The 27,001-nt window shown below is 39.5% G+C and overlaps 2 protein-coding genes across 2 annotated transcripts in view; both read right to left on the bottom strand.

Moving 5' to 3' along the window:
* Ms4a5 (membrane-spanning 4-domains, subfamily A, member 5) overlaps positions 1–3,706 on the bottom strand; it is a 7,240-nt gene extending 3,534 nt beyond the window's left edge. The window contains exons 1-3 of the mRNA XM_013029000.1: positions 3,554–3,706; positions 2,863–2,991; positions 1,401–1,457 (exon numbers count right to left, since the gene is read on the bottom strand). Coding sequence (XP_012884454.1) covers positions 1,401–1,457; positions 2,863–2,991; positions 3,554–3,706 — 339 coding nt within the window. The remainder of the gene's footprint in view (positions 1–1,400; positions 1,458–2,862; positions 2,992–3,553) is intronic.
* A 4,789-nt stretch (positions 3,707–8,495) lies between these two features.
* On the bottom strand, positions 8,496–22,985 carry Ms4a14 (membrane-spanning 4-domains, subfamily A, member 14). Its single transcript, XM_013029001.1, has 6 exons — positions 22,848–22,985; positions 21,316–21,435; positions 20,162–20,215; positions 17,056–17,205; positions 15,085–15,183; positions 8,496–11,615 (listed from the first exon to the last, which is right to left on the bottom strand). The coding sequence occupies exons 1-6, from the start codon at positions 22,983–22,985 to the stop codon at positions 8,496–8,498; spliced, it is 3,681 nt and encodes a 1,226-aa protein (XP_012884455.1).
* Positions 22,986–27,001: the final 4,016 nt, after the last annotated feature.

Below are 27,001 nucleotides of genomic sequence, written 5' to 3' on the forward strand. Positions count from 1 at the left end.
TTAGCTATGGTAAAAATGCTGCAATAAACATAGTTGTGCTATTAGCTTTAGTATGGTTTTGTTTGTGATCACTTGGGTAAATGCCCTGAAGTGGGATTTCTGGGTCATAGGGGCATTCTTTTGAGGAACCTCCATACTACTTTCCAAAGTGGCTGAACAAGTTTACACTCCCACCAGCAATGCAGTGAGGTTCGCATCTGTCCACATCCCCGCAGAAGATCTTCTTTGTTGCAAATCAGTAATTGGCTTATTGACTGACATCTAATGTCTTAGATTCTTAGAGCAAAATAGAATCATGTTCTTTATAAAATGAATCTTTAGGTTATCATCATACATTTATTAGCTATTTTTTTGTTTAAAATTGATCTTTAAGTAGTTGTACAAAGAAGTTTCCATTTAACAACGCAGTTTGTGAATACAATATATCTTGATCAGTGTTACCCCTTTCAACATTCTCTCTCATCCTTCCCTCCCTGCCCCTTCCCTGATTCTTCTTAATTTTGTAGGATATACATTGGATTCTTGACTGCATTCTCTCCCTTTTCCTCTTCATTTGTTTACTCCTTTTCCCTTGACCCTACCCACTTCCTGGTGTTTTATTTTGCTGAATTTGACCTTGCCTTTTTAAGGCATTACATTTGGTTCACCCTTGAATCTACAGTATTTATGTTAATGTATTTGTATATATTTAGCAATGCATTCTTTATTTCTATATTTCACTTGTAATTTAATGAGGATGTTTAGACTCGACCTTTCTTATGTGGCAAAACCAAGGCCTGTCAAAGTGTCTGGTGTGCAGTAGGTGCACAAAATACAGAAAAGAGTAAATAAGGGAGTAACTGGAATGCTGAGCCCATTGTACCATTCATTGGCTGGGAATTTGGGCAAGTCTGTTCTCTGCTTCATTGTCATTGTATATAAAATGAGAGTTAAGCTAGATGACCTAGGAAACCACTTTGGGCACCAGTGGAATATAATTTATGATCACAACTAGCAAAGATTATCATCAGTTCTTGACCCATCATGGAATTATATAGTGGCCTAATGATTCTCCATATTCACTTTTCTTATTGGTTGGTCATGGGCCTTGAGAATGCAGGGTCTAGGTGCTGTCTCGGTGCTCTTTTGTTCAAGGCTAGCTCTCTACCACTTGGGGTCACAGCTTCACTTCTGGGTTAATTAGAAATAAGACTCTCTTGGACTTGTTTTTTTGCTGAGCTGGCTTTTTCACAAATGAGGCAAACCATGTAACCTATGTTTCTCTGGGTCTGGCTTACTTTGTGATATATATAATTTTTCCAAGTCTTTACATTTCCTTATGGACGGTCCAAATTCACTTTTAAGACTAGAATGAATTATTTCAAATTTTTAATTTTTAAAATAAAGTAGAAACAACTCACCAGAGTTTCTGTGCTTTTTCTTTCCAATGCAATGAGGAAGGCTCCGGATATAATGAACTGTTAAAACAACAAGAAGTATCACAATGATGGGTGCGTCTGTCTGATGTTAGGATGTCTCACAGGCTGGGTTACTGCACATCCTTTTCCTTGGCAAAGTGAGAAGGATGGACTGTCTGGAAGATGCTCCCTAAATAAATAGTGAACAAAACCCTGGCAACCTGTTCTAGCCTTAGCAATTGACCTAACTATGTGAATTAAAAGCAATTGCCCCACACTTTAATTTTCTTGCCTGATTTCCATTTCTAGTTATGATATCATGACACATTAGTGTCAAGTCAGTTTACAATACTAATATCAGAAATTTCATCTTACTAAAAGTTCAGTCTGTGTGTTCTCTTGGAGAGAAATGTGAGGTGATATTGCTTCTAATCCTTACCAAAAAAAGAAAAAAAAGAAACCCCAACTATTTTCATGGAGGTGAGTCAAATGTGGTACCATCTTCGCCTAGTAGAGATTTCAGATCGGATGATAGTTCATTGGTGCTTAAATCTCTAGGCCCCCTGATGGTATTTCGCCAGGCTCATCCCTCCACTCTTACTACCTGGGGTAAAATACTGCAGGTTACAGAATATGAAATGCTTTCCAGGACCTTGATCCTTTATTCTGAAACAAGGCATCCCTGCCTTTACACCTAGATGTCCCTTGTTCCTGTCCTCTGTATGTTTCTTTACCCCATTAAGCATTTGAAAGCTTGGTCAAACTGGAAATGGCTCTGAAAAATACCCTTACCCTTTGGTGCCTGTTCCTTCCATATCCTCTCTTAGTACTCACGGTTCTCTGTGGTAATTGTGTAACCTCCCTTGTCAGCAATCACAGCTGAGAGGGGCTTTCAAAGCCTGCCTATTTTCTGGCACTGTTAGAGGGAATTACTGTTAATCGAATGAGCTTAAATGTAACACATTCTTCTGTGTACACAGCAGGGGCATACGAAGACTTCAGTTCTCTAAAAGTGAATTGCAAGTTGGTCTCTGCTTATATAAGTACTTCTAACTCTCCTCTTACATTGCTTACCACAACACCTTGACAGGATCTGTTCACATTTTTCTTTCTTGCTCGCTTGAGAGCTCTCAGAGGTTGCTCAGTTGCACCAGCTTTTTGGTTTCCCTTGCTTTGCTCTATGGATTTGACTTAGAATCCATAGCTATTGATTTTAGAAGACTTAATGGACAAAATAGCAACTACAAGACCCAAAGCAATATTCCCAAAGGAATTTCATGACCCAAAGATAGGATATACATAAAGCTGGTGACTTAATGGGAGGAAGTAACTTCAACCAGTTAATCTTTTTCTGCTAATTCTTTTCTAAGCACATCATATACCCGAATATTCTATAGTTCGTTACCAAGTGTTTACTAGGATCTTATGTGATTGACATGACTTCCAATGGAACGGCTGTACTCACCAAAGCAGAGCCCCAGAATGGATATCCGGAAAGAAAAATAAAGGGAAACCTTGGGTATGGTTTTATCAAGAGGAAAATAAAAACAACTCCAAAAGAAAAAACCATAATTCCAAGCAGGATCTGGATGGCCTGTGAATAGAGGGAAAAGTCATGTTTAGATCTGATTTCACAGTTAGGCTTTCTCATAAACAAGGGAAGGATAGCAGAAGTTCCTTGGCGATGGATGCTCCCAGGACTTTTCTTAAACCCTCTCTCCGATATTTGCTGTAAGTGCTCCTACATTATGCGAAATCTAGGTAAAGAAGGGTATATGATTATGGGGAAAGAGGTCTCCCAAACTACCTTACTGTTTTTCCTCTCTCTTTTTTAGCTTCTAAATATTATTTTTAAAAATACGTTGTAAATGAGGGAGACGGTGATACTGTTCAAAAAGAAATGTAGTCAATACCTGACTTATGTAACTATAACCCCTCTGTACATCACCTTACAATACTCTGTAATCACCTTTACAATAAAAATTAAAATATGTGATTGTGGTAGAGGTAGGAGGGGACCCATTCTTTCTGAATTGTGTGGAAATGAAAGTTGGGGTTGGTTCATACCTTTAAACTGTGCCACAAGCTAGGCTTCCTTTCTCCTCTCTCAAACTTCCCCTCAACGCAATACAGAGCAGGGAGGTCTTGCTACTTACCCCTAAGATCTTCATTTTTGTAACAAGAAATTTCTGCAGGAAGTTTTGAGAGTAGTAGATCTTAGCCGTGAATTCTGATGACTTATATTCCGGACTGTTAATTTCTGGAGGAAATATCAGGAACATGGGACTGTGTGCAGTATTTGAATTCATGATGATGCTGGTATGGTTGATATTTTGATGTAAGAGAGGATGATTTTCTGGTGGTTCTGTCTAGTCCATGTTCTTTTCTTGCATTGTCTGTAGTAAGGCTGTCTATGGCACTGGCATTGTTGTGTTTTGACTTGGAATTATAGAACCTTTGAGTCACAGAGTCATAGAATTTCAGCTCTGCTCAAGATCCTGAGAAGGTTGCAAAGCAACCTGCCAGGTCTGTGGCTTGGGTCAGAGAAGCTGACCAGTAGTCTTAAAATGGCCAGAAACAAGCTGTCACCTTGGAGCAAGCCCCATACTCCTCTGATGTTTAAACTTCCAGATATATAATATAAAATACAAATTATAAACATATATAAGCCTAAATATGTAAACATAAACATATCATATATATCTGTACCAAATATACATAGACCACATTAATAAATTAGTATATATTATAAATGAATATAAATCTCATTTGATTTGGTAGACATATAGTACATAATATATGATGTCTAATATATATATCATCATATATATAATATATTATGCCTAATATATAATATATGTCATGTGTAATAATTATATGTACAATATATTTATACCAAATTGGACTATGTATATTTTGTATATTATCTTTCTCCTTGTCTCTCTCTCTCTATACACACATATATATGTGTATATGTATGTATGTATACACAAATATATACACAAACAAACAACATGGTGACTTCAAATCATTTCTCTGGGTCATACAGTTGGTTATGCTGCTGTGGTCTTGGTCTGCTCATCTCTTCCAGTTTTTCTCATGCATCTCAGATCAGTATATCTAGCGGTTGGCAGACACTTGAACCTCTTCCAGTTCATAACTGCTTTCTATACCTTTGTCAATCGTATGTTGTGTCCATTGGCCTAAGCAAGTTGTATAGACAATTTAGACTCAAAGGATAAGGAAAAGATTCTGCATCTTCATGGGAAGATCTGAATTATCAAATTACAAGGATATGGATGAATGAAGGATAGTCATTTATGTCTATTTAAATTTTTTTGTCTTTTTTTTAATTGTAAAGATACTGAACCAGAGGGGTTACAGTTACCTGAGTAAGGTAATAAGTACATTTCCTATTGAGCATTGTTGCCTCCTTTGTTTTTCCCCTACTATCCCTTCCCCCCTCCACTTCTCCAACTCCTCCCTCAACCCACCCCTATGCCCCAAAGTTGTAAAGTTCTTTTTCAACATAATGTCTTGTCTCATCATTAAACATTTTTATACTTTGCCTTGTTTTTCCTTAGTATTTTCTACTGAGATCAGATTTCCCTTAATTGAATTTTGGCTGGCTTCTGCTGAGCTGCCAGACAGAATATCATTCATTATGGCTTTATTTTTCTGAATTTGCCTTTCATTCAGTTTTCCATGGGTGTAGAATTCTGTAATCATTCATGGGTATCAGCTGATTTTGGATTAATGTTGTCTGAGTTAAATTTTGTTCTAATAGATGTTTTTAAAATGGACAATTCTAGGGTTTGAACTCGGACTTTGTAGTTTGCTAGGCAAATGCTCTACCAGTTGAGCTAAGCACCAATACTTTTTTTACTTTATTTTTCTGATAAGGTTCTCACTTTTGCCCAGAGCCAACTTTGAGCCATGATGATCCTCTCCCATAGCTGGGATTACAGGCATGTACCACTTCACTACCCCCCTCCAATATACTTATAATGAACTATTTTACTCTCATTACTCATGAGCTTAGCTCTGGATGTAGTATAATGAATGTTACAATATGGTCCAGAAATGACTTTATCAAATAAAATAATTATATTTTTTATCAAATTATATTATCCAATTTATCTAATAAATCATCTAGGCTTATTCATACTTGGATGACATCTATTCCCTACTTCTCTGTACTCCTGGGTACTTGAATTATCTCATTTTCAAGTCTGCCAAAAGCTATTCTTTGCAGGGGAATGGCTCTAATGTTAAGATAGTTTATGGATTAATAGACATTTGCATTGCTTTGTACCCCAAAATGAAGATTTTATTTCAAGTTTTTTATTTGCTAGCTATTCCAGAGGAGTTATGATGCCCCAGGTGATTGGACTGAGGTCTGTGGTCCAATGAGATTAGGCCTCTGCTCTGATTCCTTTGCAAAGCTGTTGCAAGAAAGGCTCAGTGAGTTCTTCCACTCTTACCTTACTGCAGATGAAGCTTTTGCTTTCACATTTCTAAGTTTTTTCACTGTTGTAAAACCTACCCACCCCTTTTACATACCCCTATCTGTCCCCTGAAGAGCGCAATAGTGACACGTGGCATCTCTGTGGGAGCCCCTAAATCCTTTAGTTTTTGATTGCTATTTTTTTATTTATTCAATACTTGGGCTTGAACTCAAGGCCTGGGCATTGTTCCTGAGCTTTTGTGCTCAAGGTTAGTGCTCTACCACTTGAGCCACTTGAGCTCCACTTTGGGGACTTTTGGTGGTTAAGTGGAGATAAAGAGTCTTATGGACTTTCCTCCCCTGACTGGCTTTGAACCACGGTCCTCAGATCTCAGCCTCCTAAGTAGCTAGGGTTACATAAACCACCATGATATAACCTCTGTAATTGATTGATATATGAACACATATTAAATGTTCCTTTTGTGGCTTTTCAGGGATTTTATCATCAAAGGAAAAATAATTTTTTTGGGGGGGGGTCCAGTTGTGGGGCCTGAACTCTGGGCCTGGGCGCTGTCCCTCAGCTCTTCAGCTCAAGGCTAACAACGCTCTACCACTTGAGCCACAGCGCCACTTCCGGCTTTTTTCTTTTTGCTTATGTGGTGCTGAGGAATCGAACCCAGGGCCTCAGGCATGCAAGGCAAGCGCTCTACCACTGAGCCACCTTCCCAGCCCAGGAAAAATAATTTTTATTTCATATGGACAGATGGCCTTTCAATGCTCTCACTCTCTTTGCCACCCATTAAGAAAAAATAATAGACATGTGTTAGTCTGGTTGAGATGCTAAGACAAGGTGCCATACACTGGGTGAGTTAAGCAACAGAAACGTCTCATAATCATGGAGAGTGGAAAATAAAGAGCAAGCTGCCAGCTAACTTAACTCTGTGATGTCTCTCTTCCTGGCTTATAGCTTTCTTTCCATTTCCTTGAATGACATTTCCTTTCTTCACATATGGACCACTCTACACACACACACACACACACACACACACACACACACACACACACGCATGCATGCACATACGCATGCAAACATGCACACGAAGTGAATGTGTCTAGTTTCTTTTCATAGGAAGGTACTCACCTTCATATTTTCATCTAACCCTAGTGCCTTCCAAGAGCCATCTCCAAATACGGTCATTTTAGGAGTTAGGCCTTCAATGTAAGAATTTGGGAGAGGGGCATGATTTGGTTTATAGTAGAGAAAGATAGCATGAACCACTCTTACCTATCAAGTCATTCATCTATTGACTTATGGTTTTCCAATAATATTATTCTCTGAAGATCCCTGATATACTTTGGACTCTTGATGGAGGACAGAATTTTAATTTCACCAACATATATACATATAGATACATATATAATTTCATCATTTAAAGATGATGATGATTCTTTGTAGTTGTAAAGAGAGCACTGGTAGTCCATGGCATAATCTGGCAATGGAATCTACGGACTGTCTTTACTGGATACACCTAACCCACCACTTTTGTGTGTGTGTGTGTGTGTGTGTGTGTGTGTGTGTGTGTGTGTGTGTGTGCCAGTCCTGACGCTTGAACTTGTGGCCTAAATCCTGTCCCTGAGCTTTTTTGGTCCAGGCTATCACTCTCCTACTTGAGCCACAGCTCCACTTCCAACATTTGGGCTGTTAAATGAAGATAAGCGTCTCAAGGACTTTCCTGCTCAGGCTGACTTCGTGTTGCGATGCTCAAATCTCAGCCATCTGAGTAGTCAGGATTGTGGACATAAGACACAGATGCTAGCCAACCACTTTTAATAAGCAAGGGACTGGATCACAGTGTAAGATAGTGTGTTTTTGAAAACTAATGAAGATAATACCATTGACTATTTTCTCCTATAATTGCTGGACAGAATGAAGAGAGAAAAGGATGAGTTTGGGGATTTGAAATTTCAGGTGAAGTACAGCATAAAGGATCCATTTCTCTTTGTATTCTGAAGGAGCCTCTGTCATATTTTCTAGAAACATCTGCATTGCCGTCCATCCCTGAGTTCTTTCGCACTGCCAGGTGTGTATTTCTTTTTCTTCACTGTGCTTACTGCCACATTCTACCTCATTAAATATTGAGCAAATGTGTAGTATTTATCTTCCATACAAATTTGGAGAGAAACAATAAATGGGAGCTGGAAGCAGCAAAATGGGAAGGGTCATAGTGAGTTTGATTCCTTGCTGACTCCTTTGGTTTTTGAATCCTTATACAGCCCGAGTAAACTTCCTAGTTAATTTTATGAACCCCCATATTGAATACAAGGTAGCAGGTAGTCCTATCAAAAGTTGGTTCATTAAATATTGTTTTCAAAAGAATTGATACTCATAAATTGAAGCACTAAATTTGATGACAAAATGTTTACACGAGATTTATTCCTTTACCCCCAGAAAGTTCACATATAACGTTTTTTTGTTTTGTTGTCCTTGTATTTTAATTAAGACGGAACTCTTAGAGGGTTTTACACTCCCTTCATTTTCTGGTGATCTTTATCATAGTTAAGATTATAGGTTAGGGAAGACTATGTTGGTTTTCCCTTCATTTGGTTCCATTTTGGGAGGGGCAGTGTGGTATTTGTATAGCTTCTGAGTGTTAATCAGACTCTTCCGACTGCTGTTGATCTCTTGCATAACTCGAGGAAGGAGTTATATTCATATCTTTGTTGGAAGCTGAGCAAGCTGGGCTATTTTTCTGAATTTCTTGGTCAGATTCCATGCTGCTCAGACAGGCTAGATATGTGCTTTGGCTGCAAGAAGGTTGATGGTCTGACCTGGTGTCTTCTGACACCAGATCTGCAGATTTCCTGTCCTCTTGTTGGCTCAGTTTTGTCTGGGTACTGTGTGCATACACAGCTTGACTTACAGCTCTGGATCCAGTGCCTTTTTGGTCTTGATACTCACTGACTTGAGACAGAACGTTTTGTGATTGGCAGCCCAGGTTTTTCTGGGCTGTGATGCTTTGGGTTGAAATTTGTTGGCAGAGTACTTTCTGCCTTAGGGATTCTTGTTCCAGTAGATCTTGGCATCCCCAGTTTAGGGTATGCTGCTTTCCAAATTGCCATTCTTGTGCTTTCCAGTCTTTGTTTCTCCAGCCTTGACTTCTCCAGTCTTGGATTTTCTGGCCACCTGAGGATGTCCAGAATGGAGATTGCTTGTCCTGGGCTTCATAGTGTGGGTAGTCAAAGCTTCCATAGCTCCAGTCTTGACAGAATGGCTTTTGAGGTTTCTCCACTGGAATTTCTTGTCTTGGTTTTTGGAACTGTCCTTCTGGGTTTTTGTCTTCTTGGGATTTCCGGTGTTCAAAATGCTGATCTTGGATTTCTTTCTTTGGAGGCTTCTCCTTAACTGCTTCGTGGTCCTCATCTTTGGGCGGTTTGTCTGGCTCCTTTACAACCTGTTGAATTTCTCCATCCTGATATTTCTCTTTTTTGACCTGCTGGACCTGCTGATCTTCATCAACCTTCTCATCTTCAGCAACCTTCTCATCTTCAGCCTGCTTAGTTTTAACCTGATCATCAGTTTGCTGATCTGAGGGTTGGTCTGAGGTTTGGTTATATTGTGTTTGCTTATCCACAGAGTGCTTCCTTGGGAACAGCCAGGATTTGATTCTTTGGTCTAGGGATTTTCGTCTTGGAGATGACAGGTCCAAGGAATATCTCTTTTGGTATTGCAAACTTTTCCTTGGTATGTCTAAGGAATATCTCTTTTGGAACTTCCTATCTTTCCTTTGGTCAAAGGAAAGTCTTCTTGGGGACCTGATGCCATGGGCTTTCTTCTCAGATTTCCATTCCTGGGTTTGTTCCATGACTTCTGTTAGAATGTCTTGATATATTATTTCTGAAAGTGGTTCATCTTTTGACTGATCCAGGTCTAGCTTGAGTGGTATATCGTGTGATGATGTGTCTTGGTATGAAATGTCCTTTGGAACATCCTGACATGGTGTTTCTTGGGCTAGACTGTATTGGGATGGTGTTTGTTGGGCTGGTATGTCTTCAGCTGGTTCATCTTGAGATGGTTCATCTTTGGGTGCAATGTCTTGGGGTGGTTCATCGTGGAATGGGATTTCTTGGGGTGGTTCATTTTGAGATGATTCATCTTTGGATGGTTCAGCTTGAGATGGTTCATTTACTTGGGGTGGTTCATTTTGGGATGGTTCATCTTGAGGTGGTTTATCTTGGGATGTTCCATCTTGAGGTGGTTCATCTTGAGTTGGTTCTTCTTGAGGTGGTTCTTCTTGGGGTGGTTCTTCTTGCGGTGGCTCATCTTGGGGTGGCTCATCTTGGGGTGGCTCTTCTTGAGGTGGTTCTTCTTGAGGTGGTTCATCTTGAGGTGGTGGTTCTTGAGGTGGTTTTTCTTGAGGTGGTTCTTCTTGAGGTGGTTTTTCTTGAGGTGGTGGTTCTTGAGGTGGTTCTTCTTGAGGTGGTTTTTCTTGAGGTGATGGTTCTTGAGGTGGTTCTTCTTGAGGTGGTTTTTCTTGAGGTGGTTCTTCTTGAGGTGGTTCTACCTGAGGTGGTTTTTTTTGAGGTGGTGGTTCTTGAGGTGGTTTTTTTTGAGGTGGTGGTTCTTGAGGTGGTTTTTCTTGAGGTGGTGGTTCTTGAGGTGGTTCTACTTGAGGTGGTTCTTCTTGAGGTGGTGGTTCTTGAGGTGGTGGTTCTTGAGGTGGTGGTTCTTGAGGTGGTTCATCTTGAGGTGGTTTTTTTTGAGGTGGTTCTACTTGAGGTGGTTTTTTTTGAGGTGGTTCTACTTGAGGTGGTTTTTTTTGAGGTGGTTCTACTTGAGGTGGTTTTTTTTGAGGTGGCTCTACTTGAGGTGGTTCTACTTGAGGTGGTTTTTTTTGAGGTGGTTCTTCTTGAGGTGGTTCTTGAGGTGGTTCTTCTTGGGGTGGTTCTACTTGAGGTGGCTTAACTTGAGGTGGCTCATCTTGGGGTGGTTCATCTTGGGGTGGCTCTTTTTGGGGTGGTTCCTCCTTTGGTGGTTCCTCCTTTGGTGGTTCTTCCCGCGGTGGTTCCTCCCGCGGTGGTTCCTCCTGCGGTGGTTCCTCCTTTGGTGGTTCTTCCTGCGGTGGTTCCTCCTGCGGTGGTTCCTCCTGCGGTGGTTCCTCCTGAGGTGGTTCCTCCAGAGAGGGCAAGTCTTCAGTTGTCATATCACTTGACTGTATGAGATGGGATGATGAAAGTTCAGACTGCAAGGCTTGTGTTGATAGGGATTGTGAGAGTGGCAGTTCAGACGGCAAGTCACTGGGCAATGAATCTGCGAGCCCTTGGAGTAGTGAGTCCAGGTCCGGAAGCTGGTCTTGTGTTTCAGAGGGTTGTACTAGAGTAGATTCTAAATCATTTATGTGTTCACTTATAGAGCCTTTCAGAGAATGTGTAGTGCTTTCTGAGGACCTTGCCTCTAATGTGTGTTCTGGCTCAGTTTCTTCCTGTGATGACTTGGATGGTAGAGGTATACTCTCCTGTTGTTCTTCTAAAACAGAAAGTACATGGGAACTTGTCCTGTCTTCATCACTTGGCTCTGATCTTTCTTGGGAGGGCAAAGGATTTTTTGAGACTCTCAACTTATAGAAAGTGTAGCCTCCAAAGAAAACGGTTTGTATGTTTGAAGTACCATCAGTGTGACTGCCCTCTTGAAGCTCAAATTGTATCTGAGCATTTTCTTTGGGAGCAGGTTGTTCACCATTTTGAATAACATCTGAAGGCAAGAAAAACACAACCTGTAAAACAGGGAGAAGAGGGCATTAATGCAACAGACAGAACCATCTCTGATGAAATTTTCCTGTTGACTTCTCCAATTTTTTTTTTTTTGGTAATCTTTAGTTGTGACTGTAGATAGGAACTGACATCTAGATGAGGAGTTGGAAAAAAAATAATATCCGTCCTGTCATCCGTTCATTGGCATTATTGGGGACAAGTCAGTACCCCTTGGTGTCACAAATATACCGTCACAAATATTTTTTCCATGCTTAATATTATAAACTTTATAAGACATTTGAAATCATCCAGTTTGTATTCAAGTATGAAGTTTTTTTTAAAATTCAGTCCCCTAAGGGTGCACATTTTTCCTGGGGGTATTGCAATACCAGGTTGATGTGCATAGTGGCCGGGCAAGCTTTGATTGCATCTTCTTGCTATAAAATTCCATCATATATATATATATATATATATATATATATACACACATATATATAGTCATCAAATATACATACCCGCCTTATATATATGTATATATGTAGTATGTATGTGTATGATAATAACAAATACTACACTCAATCTTAGACAAGAAGTAATACGCATGATTTATTGGTCACATAGAGGACTAAATATTAGTCATAAAAATAATTAGATGTGAATTTTGACCTTATAGTGCTCACAATTGTTGGCAGACCAATGTAACAAATCAGTAACAATAAAACCATTCAGTGAGAGATGATATTATAGGTACAGGGAAAGGGGTGCTTTCAGGGAACATAGATGACCTAATTTCATTAGGGTCAGGATATGAATTTTAATCCATGAATATTAACAGGTAATAGGAATGTTTTAGGCAAAGATGAGGTAAGACAGACAATTCATGTAATGAGACAATGGAAACAGTTATGAAAGGATAGGGTTGTGACATAACATAGTATAATAACATCGCAGTTAGATATTGTTATAGGGTATGATTGGCTAGGGGATTGGGATTTGCCTTTAGACTCAAGAGAAGGTTATTGAGTTTTATATAAAAAGCTAATAGTATCTGACAAATGTTAGTGAGTCCTAGTCTTTCTAAAAATAAGGATCTGTCAAAATATTGTTATTATAAAAGCTTCTATACAAGGAGTGACAGTTAGATAAATCAGGTAATGAGTATGTTTCTTTTTGGACAATGTCACCCTTCTCTTGCTCTCTCCCATCCGGTGCCACCCACAAGTTGCACAGTTCATTTTCAACATAGTGTCCAGTGAATACCACTGCTACATTTGTTCATCCTTTGTCCTTCCATTTCTGTGCCTCTCTTACCCTTCCCAAAGACAGATACGTGAACAAACAAGACAAAAATAAGAGAAAAGGGAGACAGCAACAAAGAAAAAAACCTCTTGTTTCCATTTCCTGGAGTTCATTTAAATATTATTACTTTGTATGATCAGATGCTGCACATAGGCATTGCTTCTTGCGTTCCTCCCTTAAGAGTATTTTTGTTTGGTCTCTCCTTTGTGTGAGTGATTAGAGTCTTGTAGCAGTGTATTTTGTAGCAGTCTTGCTACAGTCTTGTGTATTTTGTAGAGTGTTGTAGCAGTGTATTAGAGTCTTGTAGCAGTGTATCATGTAGCAGTGTATTTTAAATCTAGCTTCCATATGTGAAAGAAAACATATTGTCTGTCTCTCTGAGCTTGGCTTGCCTCACTGAACATGATTTGTTCTAGATCCATCCATTTTCCTGCAAATGCCTTATTATTATTCTTAATAATGGCTGTGTAAAATTCCATTGTGTATAGGTACACAATTTTTGGATCCAGTTATCTATTGTAGGCATCTGGGGTTTCCACACTTGGCTATTGTGATAGTGAAGCAATGAGCATGCAATATGCAAGTGGCTTTATGGTATCCTGGTTTGTGATGTTCTGGGTAGATGCCCAGGAATGATATGGCTGTGTTGTAGGGGAGATCTAGGTTTAGTTGGCCAGAGTGTTGTCCAGAGTGGCTGTACTAGTTTACATTCCCACCAGCAGTGCCTGTAGGGTTCTTTTTTCCCCACATCCCTGCCAACATTTTCTGCTGTCCGATTGCATGGTGAGGTCCAATCTAATGGGGTGAGATGGGAATCTCAGAGTTGTTTTGCTTTGCATTTACTTTATGGCCAGGGTTGATGAGCATTTCCTCATGCGTTTCTTTGCCATTCTTACCTCCTCTTCTGAGACAGTCTCTTCTTAGCTCCTTTGCCCATTTGGTGATTGGTTTATTAGTTTGGGAGGGGTTAGTGTCTTGAACTCCTTGTACATTTTAGATATTAGGTTTTTGTTGGATGTATTGCTGGTAAAGATCTTTTCCTAGCCTGTGGAGCCTGCTGATTTTTAATCAGTCTGTGCCATTTCTGAGGTTCTTTATAGAGTAGGAAGAGACTATCTGTTCTATTTTACATATTTTATATTCAGTGAATTAATTATGCTCATCTAGTTGGTAATAGGACTAGCCCAAATCCACACATTCTTGTATTATATACATTGCCATTCTCCACCCTCTTTGTTTTCTACACCATCTGTTTTCATCCATTAGAGCACTAGTTATGTGGGGACAAGTGGTACTTTGAAGAGAGTTTTGTATTTTTCACTTATCTCTAGCCTTTTTTCATTGGTATTACCTTACTCATTTGTTCCAAGAGAGCTTTGGAGGCATGGATTATAATTTATCACTTATTCCAGCTATTAGGCGCCATTGTTTAAAAATCACTCATCCTTACTGCTGACTGTCTTCCAACAGAGGGGACTGAGATTTTGAGATGTAACATGGCCACCCCAATGAGAACAGTGTCATAGACCTGTAGACTATGAAGCTAGAGAGCCACAGTAGAATCCTATGTCCTGTATTTTCCTGTCTAACTTATTATTTCTTTCATCAAACACTTAATTAACCAGTTCAGTCACTCCCTTCAGTAGAGAGGTGATGACTGAAGAGCATATGAAATAAAAGCTGGGAACATTATTTAACCTTAGATCATTCCTTCTTATGTAATATAAGGATATTATATTAGTGCTCAGTGATGATAATAATGACTGACCCAGTATGCAATTGGTAGATACAAACTGTAATGATTATAAATGGCACTTAGTATCATCTCATATTTTTTCTACTTCCTCTCTAGGAGGAGGAAATAGGAAGAGGAAGTAAGAAAAGTATGTCTCACGTACCCTTCTGACCCAGATGTAAGCTCCACATGTCACAGTAATTTGGATTCCTATTAAGTCTGATTTTTTTTAATGTTTTGTCATGGAGCTAAAGACTTGTGCATGAACAGTAGACAGTAAGAACGGAAAGCATAGTTGTCCCATAGGCTGTGGGGACCTTCAATCTTAAGCTTGTCCTGCTCTGGCCTTCTTGTATTTAGAAGTTTCAGTTCAACACCTGAGCATCCTCCTCCACCCACTTGGAGACTGGAAGCTACTTGGGATAACCTCATAGGGATCAGTTCTCATTTGAACGCACCTTATTTGAATGTGTCCAGCATTTGCTTCTGAAGGATGCGATAGTTACAGAGATGCTGAACTCTGCTATGCTGATGATTAATAAGATTGACAAAGCTCCCTGCAAGAAAGGAAGGAAAGTAAACAGCATTTGGAAACAAACCAGTGTCACTTTAGAGATAGTACCTTATACTTCATGACCAAGTTTGGCATTAGATATTAAACAGTTTTCATATATTTCTGAGATAGCAGTAGCATCCTCCACTATCTCTACCCATAGACCTAAACACCATTTTGAGTGCGACAGGAAGAAACAGTAGAGAGCATTGATACTGGTGGCACAGTGAATTGTTGCCACATGGCATCGTGATGACTTTTTCCTTCCCTTAATTTTTTTTTAAATTTTTGAGAGAGAGAGAGAAAGATGCAGTCATTAATGCATTTCCTCTGGGGGATAGACCATATTTAATAATTATAGAAGATCATGCTTGGAACTATAGGTGAATGATTTTTATTTTGGTCTGGTCGTGCGGCCTGAACTCAGGGCCTGGGCGCTGTCCCTCAGCTCTTCAGCTCAAGGCTAGCGCTCTACCACTTGAGCCACAGCGCCACTTCCGGCTTTTTTCTTTTTGCTTATGTGGTGCTGAGGAATCGAACCCAGGGCCTCGAGCATGCAAGGCAAGGACTCTACCATTGAGCCACCTTCTCAGCCCACTTCCCTTAAATTTTAAATGATGTCTCTGGTGACTATGTAGACAGTGGATTGGTCTTTATGAGATATCTATAGCTCACTGTCCTAATATTTTAAGCTTAGTTTTAGCCAGAAGTTAAAACAGGCCTAGGGACAGATTCTCCATGATTTTCTATGCAGGAAGACTATCCTGCAATATCCATCCAGGGAAGGCAAGAGATAACAGAATTTCATGTAGCTTTAGATTTAACTCTTTTCATATATAATATAATTTCTTCCTGATATATCTAATTTACATAACTAATATAATATAGAATAATATATATTATACACACTTATATGATCAAATATATAAGGAAATAATGCACACAAAATAACTCTATATTATGTATAAATTATATATCTCACTATAATAGAGAGTAGTGAAATCCTAAACATGAATTAAATGCATATGAATTAAAATATGGTATCATGTATAAGGATAAAATTAGAATTTCATATCCAGTATTTGTTTCTAGCGCTCCACAGTAACCTGAATACAATATAGAATTTGCCAAGGTCACTTGGCCCGCTTAAATGAGTGACTAAAGAAGATCTTATATTCAGTCACTGATAGCTCTTTTTTATGTCCTCCTTTATTGTGAGAACTAACTTCCCCTGGACTCTGCTTTATTTCCATCCCAGCTGGTAGAGATAGAATGGAACCCAGGACTTGCTTCGGGAACTAGAGGGAAAGGCAGGTTGAAATCTTTGACATGATTAAAAATAGTGCCATTTATTACTTCTGACACAAACAATATTCTGTCTGAAGTATACATCTTGGCAAAAGTACATTTTGTTTTCCTTATTGAATAAAATTGCTAGTAATTATATAAAGTGATTTATGCCCTAATGTTATTAAAATACCCCACTTGCTAAACATTTCTTCCATTGTATATTGGTGTTTTTTAATTTTTTTAAAACAAAATCTGGTGTCAAAGCCTGGGTGCAGTCCCAGGCTCAAGGATACCACTTGAACTCTACCACTCTACTTGCGCTCTACCCCTTGAACCACAGCTCCATTTCCAGCATTTTTGTGGTTAATTGAAGATAAGAATCTCACAGACTTTCCTGGTGAGGCTGGCTTCAAGCCACAATCCTCAGATCTCAGCCTCTTGAGTAGCCAGGATTACAGGCATGAGCCACTAGCTCATATGTATCAACCGAGGTTGATACAACCTCGTTTATTAGAATAAAAATTAATGCACCATTGTATTATGGACAGAGTTTGAATAGGATCATACATGAGATAAAATCACTTACAACAAGAAGTGTTTTACCAAAAACGCATATTCCTTCAAGGGAAGGCATCTGGCAGAACTTGTGTTGCTGTGTAAAGCTGATAATGGTGATTATAATCCCAGCCAATGCAGCCACGGAACTGATGACATTCATGATCATGACTGATAGTCCCTGGAACATAGTTTTAATACACAATAAATTAAAATCTCCACCAAATCAGAAATCCCTTGTAAGAAATCCTTAGTGCTTTTTTCTTTGTAGATACTTCATAGGGATGAGTTGGTTCATTAGGTCAAGGTCTAGAAAGCTGAGTGAGATAAATTTTGATTCATCAAAGTTGTTAGACTAAACAATACTAAATGAGCTGAGTAAGTGAGCCGGGTGCTAGTGGTTCATGCCTATCTGTAATGCTAGTTACTCAAGAGGCTGAGATCTGAGGATTGCAGTTCAAAGCCAGCCTAGGCAGGGAAAGCCTAAAGCTGGAAGCAGAACTTGACTGAAATGGTAGAGCACTAACCTTGAGTGAAAAAGTTCAGGGACAGTACCTAGGCCCTGAGTTCATGACCCTGTACTAGGCTTGAACTTAGGCCTTGTGCTTTTGCTTGATTTTTTTTTCTCAAGGCTGCCTACCATTTGAACCACACCTCTACTTCTGGCTTTTTGCTGGTCAATTAGGGTTTGTCTGTCTGAGCTAGCTTGAATTGCAGTCTTCAGATTTCAACCTCTTGAGCGGCTAGAATTGCAAGTGGTTCGGAACCACTAGTACCTGGCTTAAAAATGTTCATTTTTAAATTTTAGCAAATGGTAACTTGCAAGTAGTAGTATGTTGAAAGGTATCTTCACTTTGAAATCAGACTTGACTTTGAGTCCCAGTTTCATTAGAACCTTGTACTAATTACCTGATCTGTGTGTGTGTGTGTGTGTGTGTGTGTGTGTGTGTGTCTGACTGTCTATCTGTCATGGGGCTTGAACTTGGGGCCTTGGTACTGCCCCTGAGCTCTTCTAGGCTAGTGCTCTACCACATTGAGGTACAGAACCACTTACAGTTTTCTGGTGGTTAATTGGAAGTAAGAGTCTCCAGTCTTTCTTGCTTGGGCTGGTTTTGACCTGTGATCCTCAGATCTCAGCCTCCTGAGTAGCTGGGAATACAGGTAAGAGCCACCAGTGCCTAGCTTAATCCTTTGAAATATTAGTCTCTTCCTTTAAAAATGAGAAATTACATCATGTGACTTATTCCATACACATTATGTACTGAATTAGTGTCATACTGCATTAGGCTCCAGAGACATCAAGATAATGAGGAAGAGGACATTCTGCCATCTTGTTACTTGTGTTCATTTCCCCAGAGGAGGCACATAAAATCACTGACCTATTTGAAGATAATAAACTATTTGGATCAGCATTTAAAGGTGTTGATCTCATGTTCTAAAATGAAAGGCACGGGGCTGGGAAAGTGGTTTAGCAGTAGAGCCTAGCATGCATGAAGCCCTGGCTTTGCTTCCTCAGTACCACATACACAGAAAAAGCGGGAAGTGGCGCTGTGGCTCAAGTGGTAGAGCGCTAGCCTTGAACAGGGACAGGCTCAAGGACAGTGCCCAGGCCCTGAGTTCAAGCTCCAGGACCAGCAAAATAAATAAATAAATGAAAGGTATAAGATGTACAGATCACTCCATCCAATTTATTTCCTGCATTCCCATTATGTTGGTGTTGTCTTTCTTGAGAAGATCTGCATGTATATATACATTCCTTTAAGAGAAAAGGGACATGTTATTCTCTTCTTTATACCCACTCCCAACACTGAAAAATCCTTTCTGTCTCACTTCAGCCTGCACTTACTATTCCTTTATTGATGTGTTGTGTCTTTTGTGGCAAGAAATGTAGTGAATCATGTCTACAGTCTGTTCTTGGTGGAATGGCTTAGTTGGCAGGGACTTGGACATATGCTTGTGACTTGAAGCTTAATCTTTAATATGGCATATAAAAACAGAAAGAGGAAGAGCCAGCAGATGTCATCTCACTCAATTTTCAGATTTTTGGCTCTTGCCAAGCTGTTTTTTTTCTCACATTTGGTAAAGTACGGTCTCCAGAGAGGCGATGTTTCCAGGGTGGTTTAGGATGTGAGGCAGGCCCTGGCTGTGACTGCAGCAATCCCACCATTCGTGGAAGAGCTGTGGGGAAAAGTCAGATCTTTTGATGCCCCATTCAACATTCTTGCCCCATTTGCCATTTCATCTGTATGGTTCCTTTTGTGGGTTGGGGAGAGTCTTGCATTAACCTTAGTATATTTCTCAGCTTTGGAAAGATGGAGTCCTTCATCTTTTCCTGTTGCCTGAAAATTTCTCTATGGCATGTAACTACCTCTAGGAGAAATTGGCAGAAGACTATGAAAGCAAAGATAAAATGGCTCTGAGAGAAGGCTCAGTTCTCCAGGATCTTCACAAGATCAGTGTCGTTAGAAGGGAATATGAACATTTGGGTATCATTATTTCTTTTATAGCTAAGATCTTCATCTTTAACTCAGCACAGCAATGAATGGTACCCTTGGTTCAGTCCTAGACCCATGCAGCATCAGTGCCCAAACTCTTTTCTCTGGGCCTTGGCAGGCCTCACGTAAAGCCTTCATTAATATGGGGAGTCATGCCTAGGGAAGATAATTACTGGTTTCTATGCACTGATTTTGGTTAGACAGGATTTCTTTAACAGTATAGACATTTTTGGTCATGTGATTTGATTTTACTCTGAGAGGCTTTCCTGTGTGCATTTTAGAATGCCTAGAAACATCTCTGGCTTCTTCACTGCAGAGGTCAATAACATCCCATCATCCAGTCATGACAAGCACATATGTTTTTAGACATTATTCAATACTTCCTAGGGGAGGAGAAGGGACAAAATGACTACCAAGTAAGAACTACTTAGTTAGAGGGATATAAAGAATGTACCAGTTTACTTGGCCAGAATAAAAAATATCTAGTGCAAATGACAGAATCAGCAAATGAGAATGATCTAAACTGCAGATCTGATGTATTCCTATTTTCTTGAGAATTTACCACAAAATTGTTTATACATTGAGATGATATAAAAGAATGAAAAGATTTTAAACAGCATAGAAATCACAAACATAACTTACCCAAATTTTATTTGATTTCCCATTGGTCATAGTGAGTAATCCTGTAACAAAGAACTGTTCGGAAGACAAGAGACAAAAGTTAACAGGTGATGAGTGGGATTACTTTTCTTAGTGTCAGTTGTGGGGCTTGAACTCTGGGCCTGGATGCTGCCCTGAGCTCTTCAGCTCAAGGTGAGCACTCTACCACTTGAGCCATAGTGCACGTTCAGTTTTCTGGTGGTTAATTGGAGATAGGAGTCTCACAGACTTTCCTGCCTGGGCTGGCTTTGAACCACAATCCTCAGATCTCAGCCTCCTGAGTGGCTAGGATTACAGGCCACTGGCACCTGGCAGAGTGGGATTGCTTTATGGTGCAGTCTCCATAGGATACACAAATCACCTTTGTGGGAATCTCCCAGAACGTCTTGGCCTTTCCATCCATGTATTAGCAAGAAACATAGGCATTGTCTTCCACCAACAACTGGGGAAATAACCCCTTTGTAATGTCCAGAATATACTATCAAGATGTATGCTCCAGCTGGGATTCAATAAAAAGAGTTATTCTTGAGTTCTTGGCCTGGAAGGAGGTGGGAGGGGGCTGCATGTGTTCTGAGCAGAGGGAGGGGGCCTTTTTCAGGGAAGACCATTTTCAAATTGAGAATGGGTTCTGAAGCCTAGCGTCAACTTATTTTCAGAACATACTCTAGTACCAAGCAGGGAAATGGAAAAGTCACCCAAGGTGGAAGCCCTTACTTGTATTAATGCTGCAGAGATAAGCATTGCTATTTTCCTTGGGATATCTTGGGCTCATCTTGGGCTTGGAGTCTTGACATGACATGTAGAGATCGGAATTTTGGTGCTATGAGTTCCTTTTGATGCTATGAATGCTAGATAGATATGTTTAATTTATTCCCTTTTCTCAAACTCAGTTTCCTTATTTGCAAAGGAGAAAATCAGGTACTTGCCTATTCTTTCTGATCAATAGCATGGACTTTGGACCCCTCTAAGCATTGCCCAGTAGGGGTCTCTGTTATGGAAAGGAGAACAGTACCTGACCCAGAGGAGCGAATGGTTTTGTCATGGAGAGGACTGCCTCTTTGGTTTTCTGGAGGGCTATGTATGTCACACCAGCCTTTATAGCAATGCCTCAAAAGCTCTTACTGCACAGTACTCACAATTAATGCTCCCCAGAATGGGTATCCTGTGAGGAAAACGAGGGGGAATTTTTTGGAGAAAGTGAGGACAGATATAATTCCAAGGCTCATAATGACCAGAGCAAGCAGGATCTGGATAGCCTGTGTGGAGAAATGATGCAGAAGGTTACCAGTGCCCAAGGCCTGGAGGCTTCCGGGGCCCCACGGCATGCTTTGTGCTTACTGCATATTTCCCTAGGTCTGAATGTCTTTCTCTCCACTACCAGCTATATTCAGAATGTGAGGAGCCTCAGCCCAAATGTCTTTCCCTACTGTGTGCTTGGCTCACCCTTATACAGCCCCTCAAATTACCAATTTACTTTGTATCATGCAAATTTGAACATCTGGCTGCCCTGGACCATAAACTTTGAGAGCAGAGACCCCAAGCTATTTGCTTTATATTTATTTCCACTTTTAGAGCACAGCATTTTAGGATTCCTCTCATAGCCTGCTCCTCTTCACAGTTTCTACATTAATACAGTTGTCCTTTGGTATGCATGGGAATGCAGTGGGGTAAGAAGATTGGTTCTACCCACGACTGTGATGTTCAAGTCCTTTATGTAAAATGGCATCATTTCTCCATCCTCTCATAGTCATTTCTCATTTTTCTTTTATTTCCTCTCTTTATCTCCCTTCCATCTTTCCTTCATTCCCTTCCTTTCCCTTCCTTGTCTTTCCTTTCCTTCCCCCACTCCATCCCCATTTATCTCTCCCATATTCTTTAAGTGACTTCCAGGTTACTTATAATACTTAGGGGAATATAAATGCTAAAACAACAATTGTTGTACTGTATTTTTTAGGGAATAGTGACAAGAATAAAATAGTGTGTATACATTTGGTACAGACATAACTTTTTTGAATATTTTGATCCATGGTTGGCTGAATCTGTGGTTGTGGAACCTGTAGATTTGGGTGGCCAATCATATATGCTTTTGAAATTAGGCTCATGTTAATTCCTAGAAGATGATGAGTTTGCTGATAGATGACATTATGTGATAGTGGACATTGTGTCTCATCTGCTCTCCATCTAAGTGCCTGACTAGAAATGCAAATAATCTAGTTAGCTTCTCAACATTTATATTTGCAGGAGATGGAAAATGCAATGGTCTTGAAGGGCCAGTAGTCTTTCTTGGGGCCAAATTTTTCCTCTAGCACTCTCAATCTTATCCCCAGGCCTATCCATCATAGCACCACACAAAGAATGATTTCATGGCAAGGTTAGGACTGTGTATTCAGCTCTCCTTTAGGTACATTATTGATGAAAAATTGCATATGTGTAAATAAATTTCTATCTGTGGTTTGCTATAGTGCTTTGGATATTAATATCAAAGAATGTATGATGCTTGTTTTAAGTCATGGTTATGATTCAAAAAAGGTACATTGCAGGGAAAAGAAAGAGGGAGGGAATCTGTTCTTTCCCTGGAAATGATCACTTAGTGGTGTTTCTGAAGATAAAACATGAAGACAAATCTTTTTCTCCCTTCCAGGATGACCCATGATTGGAGAGAACTTACCCCCAAGAGTTTTGGCTCCCCCTTTAGAATATCCAGCAGAGAGATGTGTGGTCTGTAAGGAAACGCAGTTAACACAGTTTCATTTGGTTCTATTGTGATGACCTGGGTCCCTCTTTTCTCCTGGGATGGTGACTCCATGGTTCACTGGCAGAATTCTACTAGGAGAATATGTGAGTGAATATTGTGGCTGAAATCATGATCTCCTTTTCTACCAGTGTCACATGGAGTCCTTTGCAATGTGCCCATAGCAATTACTCCACTCCATACTAGAATCACAGAATCTCAGTCATTGAGTCATAGAATCTGAGAATTCTAGAGTGCCCCCAACCCCAGAAGATCTTCAGTTTGTTTATTGACATACAGTGAACACAAGATAAAATTGATAATTCATATACAAATATCAGTATAGAAGCCTATATTATATCTACACTGTATCAAATACTAACAAAAGAAACATAATATGCTGTTCAGAATTCTGTTTTCCACATTAGTTCTTTATGTTCTTATAATGTATGATTTTTGACTATTAAATCGTGGAGGTAAATGGTTTCGTATAACCATATACAATATATACAGATGTTACTCCTAGCTTATGCCAAACATGAACCCCTGGAGTTCACAATTTTTATGACTTGCTGGCATTTGGACCAATAAGTCTCTGTTGTAGGGAGTTCTGTGCATCAGTGTCTCTAGCCCATGCTCATTTAGATACCAGTAGTATATACCAGTAGTACATTCCAGCCTATACTCATTTAGATACCAGTAGAACATTAGAGACTGTTTCTAACTTCTAAAAAATTATGTCCAGGGGCTGGGAAGGTGGCTCAGTGGTAGAGCGCTTGCCTTGCATGCCTGAGGCCCTGAGTTCGATTCCCCAGCACCACATAAGCAAAAAGAAAAAAAGCCGGAAGTGGCACTGTGGCTCAAGTGGTAGAGCGCTAGCCTTGAGCTGAAGAGCTGAGGGACAGCGCCCAGACTCAGAGTTCAGGCCCCATGACTGGATTCCAAAAAAAAAAAATTATGTCCAAACATTGTTAAATCTTCCTTGAGGCTAAACTATTCTATTTTAGAACGACTGCTGAAGCCAGAGGCTGCAAAGAAATCCCTGGTTAGTGACCAAGCATTATGACTATTTGGTGCCTGAAAAATTACACTATTTGGCCTAGCTTAAAATGTTTATTATTATGTTTCTGCTTTGACTTGCATTTTAGAGAGCTTGAATGGGAGTTTGGGTTGGCAAATGGCACGTATATGCATATGAACAGACACATCTACAGACATATGTACTCTCATTTAAAATGATGGCAAAGAGCTGTCTTCATGCAGACTATGCATGAAATACACAATTCTGTGTCAGGTATTTTATAATTCATCTAATTATATATTTTTAACAAGGTAACAAATGTCAACTTGTGCCTTTTTCTTTCTTTTCTTACTTTCAAGTTTATCAAAGATTGACCCTTTAGTATTTCTTTCTGTAGACTCAGAAGACAAGAACTAACTTATTCCATAGAGTGGTGGAATTTCATAATCTTTATAGAACAGCTACAAGTAGATGGAAACTTTTTAAGTAGAAATGATATTTTATCTTGGTATTCTACTTCAAACTGCAGTAGTCTAACCTTCCTTGAGTTTAAAAGTTTGACAGGTAACCAACACTTAGGATGAGCCAAAAACTTCTCAAAAATATAATGATATATTTTTCCTCTCTAAATGTATCCTTCTATATGTGCTACCTAGGTACTCTCCCAACAGCTTTTGGAAAGCAGGTTCTATCATTCATATCTATTTTAATGAGGAAATTGAGAGTCACCATTACTGCTGGTAAATGGTGGAGCTGACGTGTAAATATGGCTCAAAGTTGAGCTTTTCATTTTTCAGATTCTAGGCAATAACCTGATGTGTTTCAGTTGATCTGCATAACTAATTATACAAATTCAATAGCTTAAAACAACCCATAGTTTTATGTACTAATTTTTATGGGCTGAGTCACAGCTTAGCAGGGTATATCTGCTCACGCTCTTAGATGGCTGAAATCAAGATATTGGCCATACTGTACTTTCACTTGAAGGCTTAACTGGGAGAGAACCTAATTCTAGGCATATTCAGGTTGTTACCAGAATAAGAGAAAATCTTATTTCATTCTGACTGTGTGACTAATGGCCCTGGCTTTTGTAGACTGGGTGTTGAAAGATCTAGGAGATTTCTCAGTTCTTTCTCAACATGCCTGCTTATTTCTTCTGACCAGGGAGGATAAACGTACTTGAATTGTCTAGGTAAGAGAACTGATGGAAGAGCTTGTGATGAGGATTTGAGTATGCACGGCTCAGTATTTGGGGTTATCTTTTGGCAATATATATATATATATATATATATATATATATATCCAGTATTACTAAATATCAGATGTATCTTCTTGGACTTGATTAAAACTATACTTTCTTGCCATGAGTTCATTAAATCTTGTTGTGATTCTTCCTTGATTAGTTTCTCACTGAATGATACAATGAAGCAAAGAAAGGACTCAGGAATGACTCCTAAATGTCTGACTTGAGAAACGGAGTAGATGGTCACCCATTTGTGAAAGAGACCCTGATAGAGGCTGGAGGCTGATGCATCTTTTCAACACTTTGGTAGCCAAGATGCTCTTTGAACTAATAAAATCATAAAACAAAATGGGAAGTTAAGAAATAGGCTCTGGATAACATCTAATTTTATTTGTATTGCTTAGCTTAAGGGAAGAAAAGAAATCTCCAAGGTTCTTTACATCTCTGTTAAAAATGAGCACATTCCGATTTGTGCAGATGGTCCAATAGAAGCTGAAAACCTCAGAAGGGAGTAGTGACTACTGATACATCTTTTGGACTTATATATTAGATATACAATAAAGGTATACATAAAATACATTGTGTGTAAAATGGTGGTGGGTACTATGGGAAAAATGCAGTGAAGGGAGGGGGTGGCAGTTTTGTATAGGTTGGTGGGGAAAATTCTTACTGTGGCTGAGATGTTTGAAGAAAAGACTTGAAAGAAATAAGGAAGCAAATAATGGAAACATTTGCAAGAAACACATTCCAGATGGAGGTACCTAAAAAAATAAAACTCCTCCAGAAAGACTGTTGTGCTCTAGAAAAAAGCCAATGAAGGCAGAGTAGAAGAAGCAAAGGGGAAAGTAGTGAGAGTGAAGATGAGAGAAGAAATGAGGAGTCAGATCTCATATGGACATTTGAGGATATTGGCTTTTATTTGGAATGAAAAGAAAAGGATTTGGTGAAAGAAAGACCTTACCTGATTAATGAAAAGTCCTGCTGCATACCACGTGGAGAACAGGCTGAGTAGTGTTGCCCATTGGTTTATCATTGCGCTGGTGTCAGCGAGGTGCTGGACCAGAGTACTAGTGAAGTGGGGAGGAGTCATCGGACTCTAGATCAGCTTGTAGTGATAGGTTATGTGTAAACACAGAAAGAAATAGAATCAAGGATAACTCCAGGGTTGGGGGGAAGGTGATTTTTTTAAAGGGGACCTGACTTTGAAAAGAGAGATGAGAGGACTTAAAAAGCTAGACATGAGGACTGGGAAGGTGGCTCAGTGGTAGAGCGCTTGCCTTGCATTCATAAGGCCCTGAGTTTGATTTCTAGTACCACATAAGCAAAAAGAAAACAGCTGGAAGTGGCGCTGTGGCTCAAGTGGTTGAGCGCTAGCCTTGAGCTGAAGAGCTGAGGGACAGTGCCCAGGCCCAGAGTTCAGGCCCCATGACTGGACCGGGAAAAAAGAAAAGCTAGACATGAACAAGAGATCAAAGACTACTGGCTTTGTTTTCCAAAGTGTTGTGTTCAATTGTAGTAAAGAAATGAGAGAACACAGACTACAAATATACAACATGAACATCCATATCAAAAAAGAACATTACCAGAGACCCTTCCAACAACTACGGTCCAAATTAACCACTACCCACTTCTTAACACTATATGTTAATTTTGCTTGCATTTATATATTATGTACATAGAATCATGGGCATTTGCTTATTTTTACATAGATTTTTCTCTTAAATAATTGTCATGGGATTGATTTATATGTCTGTATGTAGTTTGCTGTTTGTTCTGTGTTGCTGTATGATACTGTACTGTTTGAACATACCAGTATTTATCCTATTT

The sequence above is a fragment of the Dipodomys ordii genome, unplaced genomic scaffold (assembly GCF_000151885.1).
Source record: "Dipodomys ordii isolate 6190 unplaced genomic scaffold, Dord_2.0 Scaffold117, whole genome shotgun sequence".
Taxonomy (NCBI): Eukaryota; Metazoa; Chordata; class Mammalia; order Rodentia; family Heteromyidae; genus Dipodomys; species Dipodomys ordii.